Source organism: Castanea sativa, chromosome 3, assembly GCF_040712315.1.
Source record: "Castanea sativa cultivar Marrone di Chiusa Pesio chromosome 3, ASM4071231v1".
Lineage (NCBI taxonomy): Eukaryota > Viridiplantae > Streptophyta > Magnoliopsida > Fagales > Fagaceae > Castanea > Castanea sativa.
The window spans coordinates 48,783,184-48,803,225 of record NC_134015.1 but is presented as its reverse complement, the minus strand read 5'-3'; the positions used below and the strand labels follow the sequence as shown (position 1 = coordinate 48,803,225).

At 35.0% G+C, this 20,042-nt stretch overlaps 3 protein-coding genes across 4 annotated transcripts; all 3 read left to right on the top strand.

The window, feature by feature from the left end:
* The first annotated feature begins 2,780 nt into the window (after positions 1-2,780).
* On the top strand, positions 2,781-6,451 carry LOC142628079 (serine/arginine-rich splicing factor RSZ21). 2 transcript variants are annotated; one of them, XM_075802045.1, is made up of 6 exons: positions 2,781-2,983; positions 3,315-3,422; positions 3,604-3,692; positions 4,746-4,986; positions 5,815-5,937; positions 6,135-6,451. In XM_075802045.1, exons 2-6 carry the CDS (start codon positions 3,334-3,336, stop codon positions 6,139-6,141), a joined length of 549 nt encoding a protein of 182 aa, XP_075658160.1. In that variant the 5' UTR covers positions 2,781-2,983; positions 3,315-3,333; the 3' UTR covers positions 6,142-6,451. The 2 variants fall into 2 exon arrangements, with proteins under 2 accessions (XP_075658160.1, XP_075658159.1); XM_075802044.1 differs by having other exon boundaries at positions 4,746-4,998.
* Positions 6,452-8,491: 2,040 nt separating this feature from the next.
* Positions 8,492-9,517, top strand: LOC142629092 (uncharacterized). Its single transcript, XM_075803080.1, has one exon. It carries the CDS (start codon positions 8,492-8,494, stop codon positions 9,515-9,517), a length of 1,026 nt encoding a protein of 341 aa, XP_075659195.1.
* A 3,355-nt stretch (positions 9,518-12,872) lies between these two features.
* LOC142629457 (uncharacterized) lies at positions 12,873-14,344 on the top strand. The gene is made up of 2 exons (XM_075803450.1): positions 12,873-13,584; positions 13,659-14,344. Exons 1-2 carry the CDS (start codon positions 13,049-13,051, stop codon positions 13,750-13,752), a joined length of 630 nt encoding a protein of 209 aa, XP_075659565.1. The 5' UTR covers positions 12,873-13,048; the 3' UTR covers positions 13,753-14,344.
* Positions 14,345-20,042: the final 5,698 nt, after the last annotated feature.

Here is a 20,042-nt window from a genome sequence, read left to right as displayed (position 1 = left end):
CCTTGTTTGGAAGTTTTAATGGAGGGAATGAAAAGTCTATTCCCTTGTTTGGGAGTTTAAGTGGGAGGGAATTAAATGAGTAAGAGGGAACACTCATTTCTCTCTATTCCCTTAAAATCTCAAATTTTCATTCCTCCCGAAATTGGGAGGAATGGGAGGGAATGAAATTTGATTTAATGAATTTTTTACTAAAACTCTCAAAATACTCCTATATATTCAACTCTTTATTTTAAAATAGGGGTCTAATAGTAATATTGTCATAAAATGATTCAATTCCATTCTCTTCATGTTACTCCCAAACAAGATTACTTATATTCCATTCATTTTCATTCCTTTCCATTCCTTTATTTTAAAATATCCAATCAAGATAACTTAATTTCATTTCATTCCATTCTTTTCCATTCCTTTTCCTTACTTAAATCTACTTCATTTCATTCCATTCCTTTCTATTCCCTTATGAACTTCCAAACGAAGCCTTAGGGTAAAATTCAGAGGGGAATTGCTGTATAAAGTATTTAAGTTTTCTTAAAGTTTCTTTACATTTTTTAGAGTTTTATTTGTGTTATGGCTTGCTAGAAGCCTTGCTAAGGTAAAGGGTGAAACCCAACCATTTATTGGTATGTTTTTAACAATTATATTTATGCTTTTAATGCTTATATTATTATGTTTTTGATTGATTTATTCATCTAGAAAAGTGTTTAGTTCTGTATAATTTTTTGATTTATCATAGACTCCGGGCACGTTAAATGCTTAGTATTCCCTGCGAGCTAATTCATTAGTTTTGTTTTCCCTAAAATCAATCAGTTTCATAAAACTACCTTAGACAATTAATTCTTGAGGTCTTATTGTTAAATCATCCGACTAAGATCATCATTTGTATGAGTTTTAGTTGAGTTATAAAATAAATATTGTTAAGACTACCAATAGATGTGTTGTGTGTGGATCCCTAAACCTTAAAGCCTTAATATATTGTTATTTTTTCTCAATGTAAATTACCTTTACTAAACCATTATAAATCTCTTCAATTAAATTTTATTATTTTAGTTTTATTCTCTTGTAGTTTGCTAACCAATTCACTTTTTCTTGTGGATCTTACACTTGGGTGCATTATCTAAGTCACAACATAGTTCAACTGGTTGTCACTTCTTATAAGAATAAATCATTTTGAGACTATATACAAATTTAATAATGCAACATTGATGAATCAAATTTTTATATCTTCTCAAAAAAAAAAAAAACTAATTTTTATAAGTTGATAAAAAAATCATTCTATAATAATCTCAAATAATATAATTTTAACTACAATTTTCAGTTATTAAATATTAGCTTAGAGAGACAACATTTTATTTTTAGTGTTTACTATACATGGGAAAACAAAATTCCCTCCATCCCAATTGTTAGTTCTTAATTCCATTTCAAATGTCCCAAAATGAAGTCATCTTTGAAAAGCCAACAAACAAATTTCTTAATATACCACATACTTTAACTAAAGTTTATATTAGTGATGACAATTTTAAAAACTCATACTTTTTTTACTTTTTCTAATTATAAAAGACAGCGCATTAACTAATAATCCTAAAAAAAAGTTGAATTTATTATTCTAAGCATTAGCATCCAGGTTTTATTTAAGAAACATTTATTTTACAACTTCAAAACATAGTTAATCTATTTTACCATTTCATTTTACAGTTTACCCAACATCTCAATTTCTATTTTTACATACAACTCATTAAAATAATATAAATACACCATCAGATAGTATAAAAAAATTATATTTTTCTTTTTTATAGAATGAGAGAGAATAAAATATCAATATTTTTGTTTACAACTTATGAATAGTAGTATATGATGATGCAAAGAAGATCAGTAGGCTGGATGTTTCGGACTTCAAAGGACTACTGGTTCTCTCTGCGGCCTGAAAAAGAAAGAAAAACGAATCAAAGGCGACCGGGGCTGCCGGCCAAAAACCCTCCGATGGCAAAATTAGTTTTTCTCTCTATATTATCTGAGTTCCAACTTTTTTTGGAGTAATAAATGAACATACCTCGGCCTTGTCTGAAACAGCCTTTATATAGTATTCTTATAGGCGGTTATCAAAACTGGAACTTCTCCTGGATTCAAGGAGAGGTAGAAATCAACTGTAACTTGCACAACCGTTTAGGAGTTATGCTACTGTTCCGCAACGGATACCAGGCGGTTGTGCGTGGGATAATGGATTATCACGTCATATTCAGAGATTTTCCAAAGTATGATACCCTCGTCCTGGAATTCCTTAGTTGAGTGTGCTTTGGTACACGCGCAGGGGTTCTCTCGTCTAACAGGCAAATTCCTTCAAGACGAGGTTGTCGGCACTCTGGACGAGTGCATCACTATGGTGGTGCTTACCTCGTCCAGAGCTCTTCTTGCTTGGATGAGGTAGTTACAGGTGGGCTCCGAAGGGTGTTTACCTTTCCGGACGGGTTACGGACGACCTTTGTGGACGAGTTGGAGATGGGAAAAATCAATACCCATCAGTATATATATAACCTTATTATTCATGGGTGCTAAAAAGTTTTACAAATGCATTCCCAAATGAAGCTCTATTTTAATGACTTTGGTTGCTAAAATAGCAACCGTAAATTTTTACTCCCGTAACGATAATGCCCTAAACAAGTGGTAACTTGTTATTAACAAGATTGAACTTTCAATTCAAAATCTAGTTTGAACATATGGTAAATGGGCCGGGCTTAATGACAGGCCCAAATAAAGCTATAAAGTGCAAAAAGAACAAAGAACAAGACATAGAGAGACACAAACTAGAGAGAGTTGAGCTCCGAGGATAGTTTCGTAGACTTAGAAGACTTTTGCACACTCAAACTAAACTGCGGTCTCTGAGGCTTCTGGTCCACTCTAGGGTTTTACAGCTCTGCCCATTTCACTAGGGTTTCGTTTTCGTTCTGATCGATTACGATCTCTCTCACAGAACCCTAGCTTCTTCTACAAGGTAACCCATTGCTATGTTTCTACTCTCAAGTCTCATCTACTCGCCTTTTGCACGATCCGTGTCTACAAAACAAAACCCTAGTTGTCTCACATCTTTAACAGTCTGTAATCATTTATTGGACCGTTTTTTTTTGTTTTTTTCGCCTGAAAATACTGCTTTACTAGAAAAAAAAGCTTTCATCTTTGAGGATCTATGCTTTAAGTTTCAGTTTTTTTTTTTGGGGGGGGGGGGGGGGTTTAGCATGTGGGAAATTCGTATTTTGTCTCTATTTGCTTTTTCTTGGTATAAATTTTGAGGTAGAAAGTTTTATTTGTTTGGGTTGCTTCTTTAGGTTTCACTGGGTTGCTACAATGTCTCGGGTTTATGTTGGGAATTTGGATCAACGAGTGTCCGAGAGGGATCTCGAAGATGAATTCCGAATGTATGGTGTTCTTCGGAGGTAAGAAGTGTTCACTTTCATTATTAAATTGTTTGTGTTTTTTTTTTTGTGAAAACAGATTTTCGTTATTGAAAAACTGTGTGTTATGTTGCTTTTTATTAGCTTTTACCATTTCTAGTTGTTGTGTTTGGTACTTGGAATTGGGTTGCCTGATGTTGAAGCTCTTAATGAAATTATGCAGTGTTTGGGTTGCTCGAAGACCACCAGGATATGCATTTGTTGAGTTTGATGATCGCAGGGATGCTCTGGATGCAGTACATGCATTGGATGGTCAGTATAGTGAATCTGTAATTTGTTGTTCTATATCACTTTGGTGATTCTATCATTTTTACTTTTTAAAATGCTTAACTTCACAGTCTCTCATTGTTTCTGATTACCATATTTGAATGCATTGTTTTGTTCTTGTTAATTTGTATTTTTAAAGATGCATTCATGTGAAGAACATTTTTTCTGTATTTCTTAGAAATTTCAATTTTTTAATAGTATACTGATACTTATCTCTGTGCATGATGTTGAGAGAGAGAGAGATAGATCTGGAAGGACGATATACTATTATGAAGTGTCGATATGAATCACTGGGAATTACACTAAGGTGAATTGAGCTAATAAGTCCTTTAGAGTACTGTATGTAGAAATTACAGTGAAACATATGGATCTTTAAAACCAAGGGGTGTCACAATTGGCTGGGGAGCATGCCTCTTGAAGCGGAGGTCACTAGTTTTAATCTCCCCTTCCTCCTCTTGGGGCCAAAACTTACGCAAAGAAAAGCAAAACATTAGATGTCCATGCCATCAGATTTCTTTTCTATATACAGATGGTGATTTGTTAACCAATGTGTGCAAGAAATCATGAATGAAAAACACAAGTTTTTTTAATTATCTTTGCTGTTCTTTTAGAAGATAGAAATTTGGGGCCTGGTTAACTACAATATGCTATTATATAACCGAAAGGCCTAGTTTTCTTGCATCTGGGTATCAATTTTGATATTTTGTCCCTTCAGTGTCATGGACATCTACCTTATCTTGAGGTCATAAGTTATTTCAGGTGCACGGATTTTATTAAAATCATACATAGCGTGTCTGAGTTTTTCTGTTATAAACCAATGTTGTTATGGATACTTTTCTAGCTAGCTTGTTCTTTGGCTCATGCAAATGTCATGGCCATGTCTGATAAGCTCCAGGTAATTATCTGTATAAAGTTTCCGTCCTAGTGTCTTACTAAAACTTTCTGCAATGGCAGTCAAGGATTTGAAAGAGCTTTCTTCTCTCACACTCTTCAATCCTCAAGACTTAAAAATAAAATAAAAATCAAGACTTTTTACAGGGAAAAATGGTTGGCGTGTGGAGCTTTCTCATAATTCTAAGGGTGGCGGAGGCCGTGGCGGTGGTGGCGGTGGCGGTGGTGGACGTGGGCGCGGTGGAGGTGAGGACTTGAAGTGTTATGAGTGTGGAGAACCTGGTCATTTTGCTCGAGAATGTCGCTTGCGCATTGGCTCACGAGGCTTGGGAAGTGGACGACGTCGAAGCCCTAGCCCTATTCGACGTCGGAGGAGTCCAGACTATGGGTATGGGCGCAGGTGTGTTGAAGGGTGTGGTGTTGCTTAGATTTTTATACCTTGCATTGAATGTTTTGAAGATTTTATCAATTTTAATAAATCCAAAAATCTGACTGCCATTCCACATCAGCAAGTCCAATATCGTATGATGTTTTGGTCATGAAGAAAAACAAATGGCTCATATGTATGTGCTATGCAACTGGTACTAACTTTGGTGCTGGAAGATGAATTTGTTATAGAGTATGCATGTGATACTGAACCGTTAATAGTATGTAACAGGTGAAGCATCTTATGATGTTTATTAAAGGATTAATGTGAGAATATAACATAGTGGCTGCTGTGTTTAGTGTTATATTTGTTTGTATTTTCTTTGTTCACCTAGCCTGCAGTCACCTTTCTAAATTCCAACTGTTAATCTAACTTATGTGGTGTTCAAGTCCTCTGCGTGTGTGTGGTTATGTCTTCTTCCACAATTGTTAATTTGGTAACATTTACTGGGGTTTGTCTGGGAATTTCCTGTCTTACCCACTATATACGACAAATTGAAGCACGTGAAAAATTATCAATGCATATCTTCTTCATTTTCAAGATTTTTGTATTATTTACCAAAATCATTCTTTATTATCTTGAAAAGTACATTGTGGCTTGATTTCTCTCAGCTTATGTCAAATTTCAGTTAGTACCTTTTCCTTCATTGTTATCATTCTTTAATGTATGACATGATATTTTGGAAGTTTGAATTTTTATCTATTTGATTAATCAATGGAACTGTAGTTCATTAGATATAATGAGTTCGGATTTCAAATGTTGATGTTTTGTATTTGTATCTTATTTCAGGAGTTATAGTCCCCGTGGCAGAAGATCTCCGCGACGCCACAGCATTTCGCCTCCTCGACGTCGCAGCTACAGTAGGTCCCCTGCATATCGCCGTGCTCGCCAAGATTCACCTTATGCTAATGGGTATGTCTTGTTTGTACTAGTTAATGATGTTGCTAGTTAACTAACTACCTGGGGAGTTCAACACTTTAAAGGGACAACTTTTTAAAGAAACCGTGACTTGTCCTTTATCATTGTTGAACAGAACATCATTCTACATTTGTTTAAAGTTTTCATCCAAACTCTTGTGATTGATTTTTTCTTTCTCTTTTTCTCTGCAGAGACTAAGGATGGATGGTATGTGATCTGAAATGCATGCTGAATGATGTTACAGTGCCATCTTTGCTTTACTGTAGTTCTTGTAGAAATGGTTGAACAAACAAGAATCATATTAGTTATGTTCATGTCGTGACAATGGTTAATGATAGAAACTTGAGTATGGATAGCATCTACAAAGTGTTTTAGCCACCAAAAGGGGTGCCTTGGACACCGTTTTGCGCTGGCTTTCTCTCTTCAGCTTACTGAAACTTGGAGGTCTCTTTCCTACTTTAAATTGTCACCTTACTGGCTATTATATTTTTATTTTAACTAACTTTGGTAGCTTAGATCTATTTGGATTAGAGATTCCTAAAAAGTTTACATGTTTTGTTTTGAGGTGTGATTTCGGCTAAATGGCATCGTTTCGCTGCATACTGCATCTTAGTGCTCATGGTTCCCATCTCTGCTTCTCTGCACCAGTCATCTAATCGTCGTTGCTCCTGCATCTTGGTTGCATGCGGTTCCTTTTTTAGTGTAGTCATCTGCAACAAAGCTTCTAACTTAGTTAACCTTTTTGTTCATGAAGATGAAGCTGTTAATTGCTCCCCATCTCTGCTTCTCTGCTTCTCTGCACGACATTATCTACTCATCTGCATCTTGTTCAGCTTGTACTTTGTGTTGAAAATTTATGCTGAAACTTGGTTGCCAACAAACCTTTTTGATGATCTGGTCTGCAACAAAGCTGTTAATTGCTCCCCATCTCTGCTTCTGTGCACGACATTATCTACTCATCTGCATCTTGTTCAGCTTGTACCATGTGTTGAAAATTTATGAGAAACTTGGTTGCCTGCACCCCTTTTTGATGATCTAGTCTGCAACAAAGCTTCTCCTCTAGCTAACACCTTCAACTCTCTCTAAAGGCTGGTTGAAGAAGATGAAGTTGTTCATTGGGTTCTTTCTTTTGAGTATGTTTATGGTGATCATTTATGGACATAATGCCTGGTGCTTGGAAACCTATGCTGAGAATTAACATGAAAGGCTGATTTCATTGCACCTAGAGGCTCTTCAGAACCCCCAGTTTTTTTTCTGCTACATCGTTAGGTAGTTTGTGCATACAACGCTTCCTTATTTCAGTAATCTTCATAATTTTCCGTGATGCTTGTAAGCCTGCATCTGCTGTGATCATTAGCAATCAGTGACTTTTTTCCCTCTTCCTGTTCCTGTAGTTTGCTGTTAGTGTTTACTCCTAAGCTTGTTTTTTGGCCGGACTATTTTGCTTTAGGTGCCTCTTATGTTTGCCGTGATTCTTTTTATTTATTTATTTTATTTTGATACATGCTGTGATTCTTAAGTATTAGTGGTTTGGTTTCAAATATGATGTCATTGTCCTTCCACCTGGTAATTTCGACAGTGTTTGTTTTTACCACTCCCCAATTACTGTGAAGTTGATGCATGCTGTCTGTTCTATAGATCCCTCCCCTCTCTTAATATCTAGGTGTACTTAATTCCTATATCATTATTTATTAATTGTTATTGATAATTAGATAGTTACAATTGGGTGGGGGGATTTGAATTTTGGAGGTATCGGTTAGAAACATTAGGTGTGAGTAGAGTTACAAGGCTCTTGACACTTTCTCCGTACATCAACCATTACTTATGTAATGCTACTGTAGTGTTGTCAGTGCATTTTTTTGTTTTTGTTTTTCAGTAAGGGAGTAGTACTGCAATGAAAAAGAGTAGTACTGCGTTGAATCCAGCAGTCATAATTGAGAGCTAACATGTATGTTGTAACTGGAAAATAATATTATGAAATTTTTTATTTTGAACGAACTTAATTTTAATCGGAGTAACCTGAAAAGGGCATGTGGTTGTAGTCTCAACACTTACATTCGACTTAGAAGTGAAATGTATTTGATAGGAAGTATTCAAAGGCATGTGGTTTATCGGACTTGGGGAAAGATTAGATTACCAAGTTATCATCGGTGTAATGGAGTTAAATGACATGCAAGTAAAGCAGTACGTCCGTCTGAAAGGACAAATAGCTGATCAAAAAGCTTAAATGAAATGCAAACAAAGCTATATATAACCTACGTGCCGTCCAAAACAATCTGCTTTGAAGTTTGAATAAGACATGGCAACCAGTAAACCAAGGAAACATCCTTCCTCTTTCTCTCTGTTCTATATATTTATCTTAATAGAGACTTTGACCAGTTCCAAGTCCTCTGATAATTGGGTCAATGTAGACTAAAGACGAGCAAGGAAGTCAAGTCCACTACCATCATCTTTATCTATCTTCTTTGTTGACAGTGAACATTGAGATCCAAAACACTGAACACTAAGCTCCAAAATGAAAGACTCGAAGATCAATAGCAATCACATTATGGCAGAGCAGAAGCTGGACGAGAACATTCGTGATAAGCGGAACCAGAAGCTGGAGGTCTTTGATGTCCTTAGAGCAGCTCTTGCAATCTCTTTCAAGAATTTCAACTTCATCATTTTCATCTTTCTGACATCCCTGCCTCTTTTATGCTTCATGGTTTACTATGAAATATTCCTTCAGAGGACACTGGTTGAGGCCTCAAATATCGTTAACGAGCCTCCTGGTTACTTCTACTATAAGAGGTCGATACCTGATTTTTCAACCGAAGAAACGAGTCTTCAACTTACCAAAGATCTTTTTCAAAAATTGTTTCACCTTGGTTTCCTGTATCTGGGGCCTCTTCATCTCGTTGAGTTCTGCAGTGTGATTGTGATTGTTGATTTGGCGTCAAAGATATATGTAGAAGATAGACCATTGACTCTCAAGGAAATGAAGGAGATGATAAATAAGCTTTACTATGGAGCAAGAGTGAGAGGCATTTTTATCACTTCAATTTACATTCTCTTCGTATCAACTTGTATTCTACTCGGGTTAATATGGTTAATAACAAATAGTTTCCAACTCGGATTGATGTGGTTATTCGCAGGCTACCATTTTATTATCAAAGATTCTGTCGTTGATGTGTTCTTTGCAGTGTTTTATGGAATAGCTTTTGTAGCACTGCTAACAAAATACTTGGAATGGAGTGCTATGTGGAATATGAGCATTGTCATTTCAGTGTTGGAGGGGATATATGGGGGTGAAGCATTTGCTCTTTCTGCTTATTTTAATAAGGGTAGCGAGGGGCGTGGGCTGCTTTTGATGCTCGTTTTCTTTGTTTGGGGACTGGGTTTAAGGTTGCCATGCCTCTATTTTGGATGCTATGAAGGAGGGAGAGGAATTGTTGCACAAATCAGCTTGTTCTGCTTGGGGAATGTGCTGAAATGGGTAGTCTGCATGGTCTATTTCTATGATTGCAAGAAGCGGATTTTAGAGAAGAAAGTTGATGAGGAAGTAGGAAGAGATATCGAAGCTGTTGATGCATAATTAGGAATTGGTTTGTTGCATTCACTATGTAGGAAGAGAGGCTAATCTCTTCCCTGAACTTAGTTTGAATATTTGAATCATGGCTAGAAACTTCAGTAAGTTTAGGGAGTCAATTTCCAAGTCATGTAACTATGAATGTTGCATGATAAGCTTTTCTATGTTTTTGTTTTAAGCATTTATGTTCTTCATTGATGTATTTCTAGGTCTTCTGCCCATCGCTTGAGTGAGATTCTTAAACTCGAGATTTTAAAATGCTCTGCATGCTTCAATTGTTTAAGCAGAATCTCTCACAAATTACAACCTACAATCCTCCAATAGGTTGTAATATTCAAATTCAAATTAGTTGATACTCTGAAATACATAAAAAGTAAAGGTGTCTTTTAACTTAAACCTAATATACTAATCTTCACACTCCAAGAAATTAAAGTGATAAAAGATTAAATCAAAACCTTTTTACCTTAGTGCCTGAGAAAACACACATGAGTGCATCTTAAACACTAAAAATTGAAGTTCACAACTTCTTGTCATTATTATGGCTTAGTGCTACTCCCTATATTTATGATCATTTACAAAAGAAAACTGCAATTTTTGTTAAGGAGTGACACCATTTGTGTGTTCACATAGATAAAATTCCTTCTAATGTCCATGTTATGCAAACATGTAAATGCACATCAAACTTCACAATGAGAATAAAGCTCATCCTCCATAATGTAACAATCAGCACATGTCCATCTTGAATGAAACATTAAAAATTTATAAGGAAAGAAAATATTATGTGTGACAAATTGTGATTGGTAGAGTATAAAGTAACTATAAATAGTTTAGAGAATTTTTATTTAGAGCAAAGCATACACTAAGAAGGATAAATATGGAATTGAAGCAATAATGAATAGTGATACTAGAGGAGTATAGTTGATCAAACTGTGTAAATGACATAGTTAATCAAAAGCCGTAAATGAATGCCTTCGAGAATTGGACAGGGCTGGGGGATAGTGGTCACAAGTACAAGCCTCCCTTTTTAATTTCTCGCTTTACTGTTATACTTTCTCAAACATTTTTCATTTTCTTTTATCTTTCCACTAATCTCTAAGTCACTGTTACTCTTTTCTTCCTTTTATTTTGACTATTCTTTTTTCTATACTCTTTACCATAATCTTTCTATTCTCTAATTTATTCAATCCATACTTTCCCCACACAAAAGTAAGTACTCTCTCTATTTTTCTTTTTTGGTGGACTTTTTATTCTTTCTTGCATCTCTATTTAGGTTGATGAATTTTTCAGTTTTTTAGAACTCTACTTTGGGTTGATATGATTTGGATGTGTTTTTAAGCTATTATTATCATTATTTATTTAATGATAACATTATAATAATATAATATTATTCTATTATATAGTATGGCTTGAATAATTTAGAGTTTACGACTATACCGTTTATTTTAAGTCTTCTTTTCCTCATCTTTTTTCTATAAACTAGCTATTCTCTCTCCATCAATTTTTTACTCTTTCTTGGAAATCTACTTTAGTTAATGAATTTTTTTGTTTTTTTATAAATCTAATTTAGATTGATACTTTTTGGTGCTGTGTTTTTGGAAATTTCCATCACAAGTTCTCTCTCTCTTTTTAGCTCCTGTTTGATTTTTGTTTGACTTAATATTTAGCTATTTTAGAAGTAAAAATTTTAGTTTATATAAAAACACAATCTACATGGTTATGTATTTGAATGTGCCAATCAATTCGGTGAATAATATAATTTGTAATTTTTTGATGAGTTTTGATTATAATGTAATCTTTATAAGAAAATGAGAAATTTAAATATAAAAAATTTGAAACTTTAAAAGTTCGGCTGTACAGGAAAAAAAAAAATCATAGAAACACAAAAGTCAAAAAATAAGAAGCTCAAACCTTTTTTTTTTTTTTTTTGCACATTGCTGAAAAAAATTACTTTTTTTTTTAGTTCTTTATTTATATTTGCTAATTCTGCTGTGCGTCAGACTCTCCATTCCAACCATTCTCTTCAGGTTTGAGGTTTGCGTTGAAAAAATCTTTCAAATCTGTGTTTGCTACTCTTCTTTTAACTAGATTGCTAGTTTCTACCTTTCCTTTATGTTTTAGCTGATGGGGAGTGAAATATGTAGTCCACAACCATTTACACGATTTACCAGATTCTGATGTGGCTGGTGGTTTATGCTTTTGTCTCTTTAAAAAAAAAAAAAAATGATATCCACTTACCTTTGTTTATACTCACTTTCAAATAATATACGCTAGTTGTTAACCAAAAAAAAAATGTTAGATTAAAGGTGATAAAATCATATTTAAAATCAATAATGTCACGAGAAAAATTAAATGGATAATCATATTATCTATAGAAATGTTAGAAGAACTTGAATACAAAAATTTAATATGTAATTTGGCATATAAAAATGAAAGAAAATAATAAATTTTAATTAAAAATTATTTAAATAATATTAAAAACATTTAAAATATATAAAATGTCTCAATTTAATCTTTGTCCTAGGCCCTAAAATGCATAAAACCACTCTGGTTCTATGTGAAAATATGGTATTTCAAGCACAATAGAATATGTTAAAAATTGTGAAAAATGTTAGGAAGGTAAGGCCATGTTGATGGGAAAGAAACCAAGAGGAAAGGCACTTGCTTCCCTCCTGGGAGTATAAGGCAGAGATTCCTCAACTTTGATTAACTGAGATTTTTTGTCAGCTACCCATTTTGTCCTTGTTGGTAATCCTCATTGTGATGAAGTCAGCTAAAGTGTTTTGGTCACTATCTATTGTGTGTTACTATTGGATGAGAGGATCAGAAACCATATGAAAACTTCATGAAACATTGAAACTGCAGAATCCTTGTAAAATACTCACATATATGTGGGTGGGTGGAAGCAGTACATTTGGGAGTCATGAATTTTAAAAAATTGAAAGAACTAGTTGGGGTCTACACACAAGTGTATGAACAAGGGGCCTGGGTGGTGTGCAAATGTTCATTATATCCTCGCTAGCAGCCCTTGGTCAAGGAGTCAAGTCCTTGCTTTACATGGAACATGGTCTGCAGATACCAAGACCATGCAGGAAGTCATCTTCATCCCACCTCTCTTTTCATTATGAAAAATGCTAGAGTTACAAATTATTTACAAATTGCTGATGTGGTGAGTAATTATTAATAAGTGAAAAAATGATATTAGCAGTGGGTCAAGATGAAAACCAGTAACAATTGGTCATAACAATAGTATGTAAAAATGTTGTAAAATAGTAGCATTACTTTTTCATTGTATATGTCTCCTGTATTCAAAAGTGTGTATGCCCAAATGGCTTTTATTTAGCTTTACCAGAGGCACTGCTAGCTATCTCATTAAGAGAACGTGATAAGTAGGTTGAAAAGTCCAAGTCCTCCATGATAATAATTAAGTTATTTAGTGGACAAAGACCTCATGATCCATTAGCGAATGAAAGTCAAGACCACTCGCATCTTCTTCATCTACCAAAGGTGTCATTGAGATCAGAAATGTAAGGCTGGGAGATGGAAAAGAATCATATTATGATGAACCAGAAGTTGCTTGAGAAAAGTCATGATTTGCGAAAACAGAAGCTGGAGGTCTTTGATATCCTTAGAGAAGCTCTAATAGTCTCTTTCAAGAATTTCAGCTTCATCATCTTTATCTTTCTGGCATCACTCCCTTTTTTTGGTCTCATGGTTTACTATGAAACTTTCCTTCAAAGGACTCTTGTTGAAGCCTCACATATCCTCAAGCATCCACCTAGTTACTCCACCTATAATTGGCCGTTACCTGAATTTTTGGCCGAAACAGTGACCAAAGATTTTTTTCATGAATTGGTTCAACTTAGTTTCCTTTATCTGGTGCCCCTTCATCTCTTTGAGCTTTGCACCGTGATTGTGACTGTTGATTTGGCATCAAAGATATATGCAGAAGAGACACCAATGACTCTCAAGGAGATGATACATAAGCCTATTTATGGAGCAAGACTGAGAGGCACTTTTGTCACATCATTTTACGTTCTCTTCTTATCAACTTGCACTCAACTCGGATTGATATGGTTAGTCACAAACTACTATGTTATATTTGCAAATTCTGTTGTTGATGTGTTATTTGCTGTGTCTTATGGGGCAGCTTTTGCAGCACTACTAACAAAATTCTTGGAATGGAGTGCTATGTGGAATATGAGTATTGTCATTTCAACGTTGGAGGGGTTATATGGGGTTGAAGCATTTGCGCTTTCTGCTTATTTTAGCAAAGGTGTTGGGCGGCGTGGTTTGCTTTTGATGCTTGTTTTCTTTGTTTGGGGACAGAGCTTCAGGTTACCATGCCTCTATTTTGGATGCTATGGAGGGAGAGGAACTGTTGCACAAATTTGCTTGTTCTGCTTGGGGAATGTGCTGAAATGGGTGGTCTGCACGGTCTATTTCTATGATTGCAAGAAGCGGATTTTAGAGAAGAAAGTTGATGAGGAAGTAGAAAGAGATATCGATGCCATTGATGCATAATTGGGAATTGGATGTTACAATCAATATTTGAAGCACAACTAGAATCTAGAAACTTTAATAGTTTTAGGGAGTCAATTTCCAAGTATTGAAAGTACGAATGGGTTATAATAGGCTTTTATGTTCTCAATTTATGTATTTCTAATTCCATTCTCGTTCTTCGGCAGAGCTTTATGTAGATCCAGTTAATAACAATTGGAAAAACCTGTCTTTGCTGGTTTTTTTTCTTGCCTTTCTGGTATAGACTCGTTAGCATTATGTAAAAGCATCTCTTTACTGGGGAATTTGAATAAAGTGGCGTTTGTTTTAAGTGTATTCGATAAAATCATAAATTGGGGTTCCCCCCCTCTTCTTTGGGTATAATTGATAATTTCATGAATTATGTTATATGCAACAATTAAAACTTTAATTTTGTAAAGTTTTCCAAGTTGTGTTTTAAGTGAATGAGTGAAAGCCACAGTTTTCTGAGATTGTCAATGCAGTAGGTGATGAGTAACAAGATTTTGAAAGTAAGAGTCTAACATTCAACCAAACCATAGGCCCAATGCCCATTGTGTTAGAACTTTGAAGTGGTCTTGCTGCATTATAACTATCATGCAGATTCCGTAATATAGAACTCCATTCAATTGTAGGCCTTTTGGAAGTCTAGTTTCAAGCCCATTTAACCCTCCTCCTCCTTTGAGTAATTAAAGGTATGTACAACTTCTTGGGTTAGCAGAATGTTCTCAGCAATGTTCATGTTCCTATTAGGGATAAAGGCAACCTGGGATGGATCTACTATCATCTTAATCAACATAGGTCTATGGACACCAAATTACGGCTATCACCTTATAAGAAAAATTGTATAGGCTTATAGATTTGAATTGGCCAAACTTGCATATGCAGGTTAAGCTTCCATTTAAGCCATGCACGTGGGACAATAGGATCATAACAATAGCCATTATATTGACTTTGTTATTAGCATCGATGTATTACAATCATTAAACTTTGGTGACCTTTCAATTTCACTGGACTTATACCTTTGGTTTTCTTTCAAATTTATCCAATGGATTAACAATATTGTGACCACTTTGAGGTAATTTCTTGAAGACATTGCCTTATGGCATGAAATTCTTTCCGTAGCCTCATTCCATGCATATTATTTTGAAATCGTTAAGGTTCTTGTTATTATTTCAAAATCTACATTGGGGTCTAGATAATCCCACAGAATTGAACATTCAAGTAGGTTCGATATGATTACTTTTTCATTAATTGATTCCACTTGGCCTCTTCTTCTTCTTCAAGTTGATCCAATATGGTCATGTTCTCTTCAATACGGTTTGCATCAAGTGCAACTCTTAAGAATCTCTCCATTTTGTCATAACTCCTCTCACTATAGTCGCCAGTTACATGTTTAACAAAAATAAATACTATGATGAAATTTTTTTTTTTTTGGTTAGCATCCAACTTCTGGGTGGGTTCGGTAATTGCCTCAATCTAGAGGATTTTTTGATGATGGCGGGATTGCAATATACATGAAAGCAATAACAATAATAAAGTAAATTGAATTAAAACTAAAGAATTGTGACTAACAACTAAGGATCTACTTGAACTAAATCAAACAACACAACTTGATGAAAGCTTACTTGAATCTAATTGAAGATCATTTGAATACAAATGTTGAAGATCACTAAACTGACTACAGGAAAATTTCTCTCAGACTAACCATCAATATCAATATTATATATATAAAAGCAGAGCGCATGAGGTTTTGCCATGTGATACATTTTATGAAGAGAATTTAAATACTCTTAAACCATATCAAAGATAGGAACAAATTTAAAAATAGGGACTCTTTATTTTCTTTGGTTCGATGTTTCAAGAATACTTTTTGTTACATTTTTAAAAAATAGGAACAAATCTACACACAAATCCTTTGTTCAGAACCCTTAAATAAAAAACAAACAAAACACCACTGTTTTAGAAGCCAAAATGCATTTTTGTCTAAAAAAAGAAGAAGAAAAAAACAACACTGTATGAAATCTTCGATGAATATTAGAAAATAGCTGAGAATGGTTCGGGATTTGATTTGAAAAACTCTCTCTCTCTCTCTCTCTCTCTCTCTCTGTGTGTATTTTTGTGTGTTTTGTTTGCCTTTTCTCTCTAGCTCCATGTTTTTTTTGTTTTCTGTGTGTGTATTTTTGTGTGTTTTGTTTGCCTTTTCTCTCTAGCTCCATGTTTTTTTGTTTTCTGTGTGTAAGAGAGAGAGAGAGAGAGAGAGAGAGAGAGAGAGAATTTGGACCATTGGATTAGAAAGGAGGGGGTTGGATTATGGTTAGAGAGGTTGTAATAATCGCTGTCTAAATGGTGGTAAGATGGACGACTATGATTGAGTTTTGGGGAGTTTTGTACGGTTGGATTTTAGTTGACAAGCTTGACGTTGTGGTTGCCTTAAGACTAATTTTATTTTTGTTTTTTTTTTTTTTTATAGAATTTGTTGGTTTGAGCTAAGATTTTGTTTTTTATTGTCTCATGATACTTCTGCCCCTGGAGATATATGTTTAAATGCCATGATAGGTGAATGCTAAGTTTGGGGATGATTATGCCATGTTGATTGCTTTAGGTGCATGTTAGAGTGTGTTTGAGGTAGAATAACATGTTAAATATGCCTTTACCGAGATTGATACTTGGAACATAATGAGTGGAAGCTGACCCATAGGTCGAGTGGGGCTAGGTGCCTAACACCTTCCCATCTCCGTACCTAAACTCTGGACACGTGCTTTGGTAAAGATCAGTCATTCCACAATGGATGCTATGTTTATGGTTCATGGACCTAAACTAGGTGGCGACTTCATTTACACCCATCGCCATGGCCCACCCTAGGCCAAGGTGTACTCATCCAAAGGGAGGATGACCCCACGTCGCGGGTGCTTGTGCCCATAGCCCCAAACCCCTATTTTTTGAATATATAAAGCCATAAAATGTACATTTTCAAGAAGGACAAATTTTAGTGGTAGAACACATAAGATTCACTAGAAAATAATGAATCAAAGAGGGAGTTTTTTACAAAATATCCTCAAGTCAAATTATCTTGATTGGGACCTATTCTAGTCTTAATCTTTGGGTTTTAAGTTTAATAACTTGTTTATTGAATTGGTTGTGACTAGATTAACTGAGGGGAATAGTCAAAATCAACCTCTAAAGAGTTCTAGTGTTGAGGTAAAATTTCTAATTTTAGCACTTCGCTTTTCTTTGTTTCTTTATGTTTGCATATATGTTTAAATGTCATAATATGTTTTTTTTAGTCTAGGTTTATTTCGTGTTTGTGTTTGAAGCATGTTAGGTTGTTAGATTTCTTGTTTTTTGAGTTTTTGTTTTGTAGTTTTTGGGTTAGGGTTCTCAAGCGTGTATGCGTGCGCATGCTGTTTGCGTGTGCATGCTCGAAGTATGCGTACGCATATAGTTGGGATGCGCACGCACGCCCTACGTATGTGAACGCATACTTTTGTCCAAAAATCGTAATTCGTTTTCTGTTTGTTATTCCTTTCGTTTTATTCACATGTTTTAGCCTCTATTTAACATGTTTGTCTATCCTTGAGTCTTTGTCTCTCCGTTTTGATTTGTTTTGTTTTGTTTGTTTGATCTCTTTTACGCTTATTAAGGTTTTAGCTTGTTTGAATACTAAGAACATGCGTATGAATATGATCATGCATTAATGTATAGGTGTTGTGATGCAATGAGGTAAGTCACGCATAATCATATGACATTCATTCTTTTTGATGATAAGCATGATATAGTTGATGAATATGAATATGCTTGGTTCAATCCCATGCTTTTGATGATTAGATGTCATAACATATTTGTTTGAATTTGTATTGTAATGTTTTTTCCCTTTAAGATATATGCTTACATGCTATGATAGAGTAATGATTAGGCTTGGGATGATTATGCCATGTTGTATGTTCTAGATGTATGTTAGAGTGTGTGTGAGTTAGGACAACATGTTAAATATGCCTTTAATGAGATTAAGGTTTGGAACACAATTATGGAAGTCGACCCACAGGTCAGGTGAGATTGGGTACCTAACACCTTCCCATCCCTATACCTAAACTTTGGACAGTTGCTTTGGTAAAGATCAGTTGTTCCATGAAGGGTGGTATATTTATTGTTTCTAGACCTAATCTAGGTGGCGCCTCCATGTACACCTTTTGCCATGTTCCACCCTAGGCTAAGGCGTACTTCCCACTGGAAAACCGTCACGGGTGCTTATGCCCACAATAAGTATTGGAAGAGAGTGAAAGCCCTTGCCAACGGTAAGAAAGTGGTGGGGTTGAAGCCATTCATACGGCCAGAAGGTAGTGGGCACTTTGTTGGAGTGGTAAGTGTCTGTAGTAGACAAGAGTGGTTAGTGAAGAATAAGGGGAAAAATGAGAAATCATATAGGCTTGATTTGACATATAAATAGGAACAATACCTATAAGGAAAGGGACACAGTAACCTAGGCAATCTAACTAGGGAATTGGAAGTGAAAGAAGAGAGAAAAGGGAAACATGAAGTGAAACTTAAGAGAAAGAAAAGAGTGATTACAACGAAAATAACATGCATCACTACACAATCTTTTACCTCCCTCACGTAACAAAATCAAACTCTTTGTAATCTTATTAGAAAAGGGTAGCTATTTTGACCTATCTTCCAAATCACACAACTTTATAGCTTGCTAGGCTAATAAGGTTGTGTAAGTTAGGGTTTAGGCTCTTTTTAGTCTACATCCTACAGAGATTCCTCTTTTGTTTGCATCATTATGTTTGCCATTCTAACTATGCATAACTACTGATAGAATATTTGGAATAACATTCATTTTGCTGCTATATATATATATATATGTATATAAATTAAACCATATTGTTTCAAAAGTAATAAATTTAACGCCAATTTTTTAGAAAATAACAAATCAGACACCAAGTTTTCAAATGTAATTCAAAACCCCATTTATTGTAACTACCCCCCATAGAGGCTACCCTTGGAAGCTTCTTTAATCTTCTCTTTTTTTTTTTTTTTAGGTGTTTGGACTTTAGAGTTTAGACTCACTATGCAAAATTCTTGCATCAACAATTGGCGTAATAAGTGGGAGTGATATCTCATAAACAAATGTTGCACAAGAAATTTGAACACACCCCCATAAGATGCCTCAACTCTATCCTCTACTACGCTCATGTCTATCTCTCCTTCCATTCGTTAAAGACTCATGTCTATTTTTGCTAATGTAGTGAGTAGTTATTGGTAAATAAAAAAGTGGTGTCCATAGTAGGTCCAAATAAGAATCAATAAACATTTGCCATATCACCAATCGATATCAATATATATATATAAAAGCAGAGACCTCACGTGGGAGTGCATGAGGTTCTGCCAAGTGACGCTTTAATTTTGCATTTAGGATTGTTTTACATCTTTCATTAAGTTTTTTTTTTTTTTTTACTGTTACCCAAAAGTTCATATTAATTTATTTTATTATTATCTCATTAATTGATTAAACTTACACCACACCTTTTTCTATTCATCATGTCTTTTAACATACCTACTGTTTTAGTATTTTAAAAAAAAGTTAAAAAATAAGAATAAATAAATAAGGACTAATTGTAATAACTAGCTAGGGGGACAAGCTAAGTTTCTCTGACGCAAGGCAAGGACCCCAAAACCCTAGCCGCTCAGTAGAAGGTCGTGCCTAACCCTAGGGTATAGGCTATCTCAGTTCTCCATGCTTGGCTATTCGCAAATGGTGTGAGAGGTTGATTGTCTCCTTGCTATGCTCAAAGATAGTTTTTTAGAATGGAAGATCTACCAGTAATGTGGAAAAAACTTTCACTGTCAGAAGAGGAGGGGAGTGAGTATAATGGTCAAACTACAGAAGCACTTGGGGGAAAGATCATTGCGGCAAAGTTTTATACTGGACGAGTTCTTAATATGGAAATAGTTCCCATCGTAGAAGGCTTATGGCAGTGTCGTACTCCCTATTCAAAACTGGCCACCAAATAGC

Coding starts and splice junctions, on each gene's coding strand:
- LOC142628079 (XM_075802044.1), top strand. CDS start 3,334: ATGTCTCGGGTTTATGTTGGGAATTTGGATCAACGAGTGTCCGAGAGG. Junction 3,423..3,603: donor ATGTATGGTGTTCTTCGGAG/GTAAGAAGTGTT, acceptor GAAATTATGCAG/TGTTTGGGTTGCTCGAAGAC. Junction 3,693..4,745: donor TGCAGTACATGCATTGGATG/GTCAGTATAGTG, acceptor GACTTTTTACAG/GGAAAAATGGTTGGCGTGTG.
- LOC142629092 (XM_075803080.1), top strand. CDS start 8,492: ATGGCAGAGCAGAAGCTGGACGAGAACATTCGTGATAAGCGGAACCAG.
- LOC142629457 (XM_075803450.1), top strand. CDS start 13,049: ATGGAAAAGAATCATATTATGATGAACCAGAAGTTGCTTGAGAAAAGT. Junction 13,585..13,658: donor ACTCAACTCGGATTGATATG/GTTAGTCACAAA, acceptor CTTATGGGGCAG/CTTTTGCAGCACTACTAACA.